Below are 5,068 nucleotides of genomic sequence, written 5' to 3' on the forward strand. Positions count from 1 at the left end.
CTTTAGTAACGTCACTGGAGTCCCAGTTTGAAGGGCTGCTTTACTGTCTTTGGTCCACCAGATGGCACTGTGTTGGCTGAATTCAGTGTCCTGATGCTTCAACTCTTCTCTCAGCACAAACTGGAGGAAAGCCCATAATGTTCAGCTCTGACTGTCCAGGTGTTATTTGCTGCCACCTTCTGCTGCTTCACTGAGTCTATTTTCTCTCCTCACAGTAAGTTAATTCACTTATAAATGTTTTTCTACCTTTGTGTAGCTTGTACATTATGTTTCATTCACTTCTCAGATTCTTTTGTCCAAAGCTGACAATGAGTGGATTCCTTACAAGAAAAATGGAAATGGAAATAAGTCTCTGCTATCCCATCAGGAGCGCCCTGCCGGCATTAACACACAATACATCCACAAGCACTTCAATAGAAAATAAAAAAATACTTATCACAGATTACATCAAAAGGAATCAATGCGTACTTGTGGCTGACTTCCTCAGAAGAGGAAGTGTAGATTAACAGGCAGCTGCTGCCTTTCATCACTACATCACTTATGACTTTACTGTTCAGATGCAGAGCTCGGTGTAGGGAGCTCATTCAGGTGGCGTCTTGCAGCTTTTTAAAGGTATTTGCTTTATTCTAATGTACAGTAGAGATGAGTGAAATGAATGTGCATTCATATTTCTATGGACATATAAAACTGAAGAAACAGCAGGTCTTGATCAGATGTGATTGTGTGTATAGGTATACTGTATTTATGTGATCTCTCACTCTCACTTAAAAAACTTGCTCCCGTTCCATAAACTGATGTCTTTAACAACAAGTTTCACATCGAAGAATGGAAGATTTCAATGTTAGCATCACCACCTCACAGGACAGAAACCCTGAAGACGGCAGCTTCAACAACATCGACTGCGTCATGTTTGACTATGAGTAGAGCAACAAGGTTGAATTCATCATGCATGTGGTGACCTGTAATCATCTGTATCGGCCATCCGATGACCCTCGTGGCCATCTATGCTGTCTATTCTCTGGTACGTATTAAGACTGAAATTTACAGTGTTTGTATGTATCTGTGTCGTGTGTCTGTCCTACAGTCTGGCTGCCTGTAAAGGATCTTAATTTGGCTTTGGGGGCCGGGGGGCCGGGGGCCGGGGGGCCAGGTGTCAGGGGACATGAAATAGTCGTCAAGTCAGTCTGTCAGAACAACTTTCACAGGATTATAAAGAATGAAGGAAAGTGAAATTCTGTCGCCGTTCGTGGTCCCCAGAGGACGAAGCCTCCTGACCTCGTTCAGCTTCTCCTTTTGTACCACCTCAGGGTTGATGTTTTTGGTTTTTGGTGAAATGTCTTGACAAATATTAGATGGATTGCCATAAAACATTATACATACATTCACGGTGTCAGGAGGTTGAAAAGTAAAAGATCACCAGGTCAAACATTTTAACTTGCCCAATACTTTTATGACTAAATATCTCAGAGCTAATGACAAACCCATCAGCCTCAGCTGCACTTTTTCTTTCATGCAAATGACCAGATCTTAGCGTGTTAACTTGCTAAACTAAGATGGCGAACATGTCAAACAGTTCCTGCTGAAGTCACAGAGCTGAGTTGAACTGAAACTCATTTTTTTTGTTCAGATGACTGCAGGGAAGAAGAGCTGTGGAAGAAGGTCAATGGCGCCATCATAAGGACGAAGCAGAGGCAGAGGAAGAGGATGCTGTTGACTGAGCACCTCTCCCGTAGTAGTAGACTTGGCCAATGGGAGAGAGTTCTGGGACTGCTGCAGCTGGGAGCTGGCTCTGCACATTTTATGACTTTTCCATTGAAGATCATGGATTTGTTGAGATGTTTAGGTGCGTATTAACCCACTTGATGCATTTTTATGGGGCGTCACATCCTTCTCTTTGTCTCCAGCAGGCTGTCCTGGTCAAGCTCAGGATTACAGTGGAGGGTCATTAGCTGATGCAGTAATGCAGTGATGCAGTAAGTTGATAGTTTGAGGCAAAGACTAACTCATCGACATGGTGTTGAAACTGTAGACTGAGTCTTAGTCTGTTTCCACTGTGCAATTACTTCTTTAAATCAACACTAGTGTCACCGAACAACTGAATACAGAAAACCTCTGACACTGATTCCCTGAAACAAACAAACCACGTCCTCAAAGACAGATCAGATCTCAGACGTACTGCATAGAGGAACACCATGGAGGGACACTGGCAGGAAACACTGGTTTAGCCCTCATGCTCAGGGAGAAGTTTGAAGAGACAGTGTGTGTATTTTATCCAGTTTAATTGCACAAGAAGAGACATATTTCTGTTGCACTGGTATACGCATCTTTATTTACAACAGTTAGTACAGTTTCTGTATCGTGTGCTGTGACGTGCCTAATGCTGCTGTTAGTAGTAGAACGGCATGTCGTTCATGCAGAAGTTGGGCTGCAGGCTCTCGAAGGTGCAGTCAGACGTGTCCATGGCACAGCGGCCGCAGTGGCAGCTCAAAGCCACGGGGTAGGTGACGGTCGGGTCCACGTCGGGCGGGCAGTCAGGGAGCTCAAATGTCTTGAAGTGAAAGTCCCGGTACGTGCACACATGCTGATAAACGTTGCTGAAAGGTATCTTGATGACAGGGTCCTGGAGGGAGTGAAAATAACGAGGTGGATTCATTTCTGAAGAGTAGAAAAAATCCCTGCTTGGCCACACTTTTATGATTCATTTAATCATTTCACGCTGATTTAAATGTTGTGTATCACTTCATGGATATATGTAAACATGTGTGAGGATTAATCCTCTTTCTTCACTCAACCCCTCTGAGCCGCTTGTCTTCACTACCCACAATACCTTGGTGATGCAGTGCCCGCTGCAGATGGTTGTCTCCACTGGGTGACACCTGGGACAGCCCTCCTTCTCCAGAGACACCGTGTGGTTGATGAGCTGGCAGGGCGGCAGCTGGAAGGCCGCTGATGAAGGAAGAAGGTTCAGTTTGGTGCAAATTTGTCACAAACACAGAGTCCCTGCGAACACACGAGCTGAACTGTTTGGAGCACATCGCTAACGTTCACCTGCACGTTCAACAAACATGCTTGCTTCGTTTTACTGAAGCTTCACTTGCACTTTTCCTGTAACGTGCCAACAATTCAGACACAGATGCTCATTCCACATTCAGAGGACATTTATGCTCCATACTTCCCTGCATTTAACTTCCTTTCATGTATTTGCTGGTTTTTCTTCAGACTTTGTCTCCACTTTTGCTTTTCTATGTCCTGCCTGTATTGAGCTGAAGAGTATTTTTCCCACTGCTAAATACTCTGATGTCACAGAAAGTCATAAACTTCTCTTTGTTACACTAATGTGGGCTCTGGTGGAGGGATGGATGTGAATTAAAGCACCCCAAAATCAACCTGACATATAATAAATATCTATGAAGTTATGGCCAAACAGGCCAAAGGTGTTAGCTCTGCAAAAAAGTATAAATCTGTGTTATTATTCCAGCGTTGAGGGATGGGATGTACCAGCTCGCTGAACTGTACAGCTCGGTGTAATACAGGGACAACAGGAGGAGTTTGAAGGTTACTCAGCTCTCAGGTTTGATGGCAGCTTTCCAGTAAAAACATGCAGATTTTTAACAGTAAATTTCTGAAGGAATTGCAGAAATAAAAAATCTCTAGAGTTTGGCTGTTTACCTGCAGGGGCCAGGGGCCAGATGGAAGATGAGGCTCCCAGAAACACAGTCAACATCAAAGCGATCATCACTCTGCTGAGCTGTACGGCCGTCATCCTGCTGGAGGTCAGGTGGGTTCGTCATCATTAATCAATGATTCAGTCAGTGTTCGTATTGATCATCAGCTCGGTTCATTCGTTATTATATATCTGGTGAGTTATGGTCCTGGACAAACATCCTGAGGATGTGGATGTTTTTGTTTATCATTTCCTTGATTGTATTTGTTTATAGTATGTCACATGCATCTGTGCACCAATCAGGATTTACCAACAAATCAATCAAATATACTGACAGTTGTTTGTCTACACTGTCAAACTATCAAACTGCATCCATCATAGTCTGAAAAAGCAATAATTTTGTGTTTGTTTTTGGCTGCCAAACTCTTTAAAGCTAACAGGTTTTTTGTCTAAATGTTGACTGTTGCTCATTTATGCAAAGATATTAAAAAAGGCGTCAGTATTTCTGCAGTTTGATAAAAATACGGCCAGAACTGATTTTGATAATCTGTCTACCCATTGCAAGTATGAGTAGAAATAACATTTGGTTGGTCCAGATCTTCTACTTGTGTTCCATTTTCAATTTTAATTCATCGACAAAGTGCCTCTAATGGAGCATCAGAACGACCTCTGACCCTGTAAAGCGCAAAAACACAATCTGGCAACCCACCGGTGAAACATTAACAACTGATCTGATAATAATGATATTTTCTGTCCTTAAGTTCTATTCAAAACTCTGTATTTAAAAAGTGCAGTTTAATGATGCTTCTGCACACTTTCCCCACTTCAAAACATAAAAATGAAAAATTAGCATGAGTTAAACTGAATAAATCTCCTGGTGGTTGCTGTGTAAAGGAGCCCGGCTTACCTCTGTGCTGTCTGCAGGTGGTGTGCTGAGGCCGGCGCTCCTGCTCAGCCTTTATACCGCACAGAGGCGCCTGGTATCCAGGATGAAACTCACTCTTATTGGACGTCAACCCTGGTTACCAGTTTTTGTTAGAAGGTCGAGCGCAGAACAGTTTTGACCTGAATCTGCTCAGGGGATTATTCTCTTCTCTCTGGACCACTTTTACATCCTGTTAACGCAGAATAAAATTAGAAGGAGCAGCGGGAGGTTCAGGGCCTCGGGAGGGAGGGAAGGAGGGAGGGAGTTTAAACGAAAATGTCAGTTTTGCACACAAGGATTCACAAATGTACTTTGGGCTTTATATAGAAATGACTCGCCACATAAATATTTTCAAATGCACACAAAATATGTGTCATTGCATAGAAATGTAAAACAAATCCACACATTAAAAAAATAAGGTTCACAAATGTATTTCTGACGCACACACGAATATCTCTTGTTTTAAATAAAGGTAGTAG

The 5,068-nt window shown here is 42.9% G+C and overlaps 1 protein-coding gene across 1 annotated transcript; it reads right to left on the bottom strand.

Annotated features, from left to right (window-relative positions):
* Positions 1 to 2,308: 2,308 nt before the first annotated feature.
* Positions 2,309 to 4,779, bottom strand: lhb (luteinizing hormone subunit beta). The gene is made up of 4 exons (XM_070977288.1): positions 4,572 to 4,779; positions 3,670 to 3,767; positions 2,828 to 2,946; positions 2,309 to 2,620 (listed from the first exon to the last, which is right to left on the bottom strand). The coding sequence occupies exons 2-4, from the start codon at positions 3,761 to 3,763 to the stop codon at positions 2,387 to 2,389; spliced, it is 447 nt and encodes a 148-aa protein (XP_070833389.1). The 5' UTR covers positions 3,764 to 3,767; positions 4,572 to 4,779; the 3' UTR covers positions 2,309 to 2,386.
* Positions 4,780 to 5,068: the final 289 nt, after the last annotated feature.

Source organism: Chaetodon trifascialis, chromosome 13 (genome assembly GCF_039877785.1).
Source record: "Chaetodon trifascialis isolate fChaTrf1 chromosome 13, fChaTrf1.hap1, whole genome shotgun sequence".
NCBI lineage: Eukaryota > Metazoa > Chordata > Actinopteri > Chaetodontiformes > Chaetodontidae > Chaetodon > Chaetodon trifascialis.

Excerpts from the sequence above, each read along its gene's own strand:
- lhb (XM_070977288.1), bottom strand. The coding sequence starts at position 3,763 with ATGACGGCCGTACAGCTCAGCAGAGTGATGATCGCTTTGATGTTGACT. Across the intron at positions 2,947-3,669 it reads CTGGCCCCTGGCCCCTGCAG|CGGCCTTCCAGCTGCCGCCC; the intron begins GTAAACAGCCAA and ends TTCCTTCATCAG. Across the intron at positions 2,621-2,827 it reads GCGGGCACTGCATCACCAAG|GACCCTGTCATCAAGATACC; the intron begins GTATTGTGGGTA and ends CACTCCCTCCAG.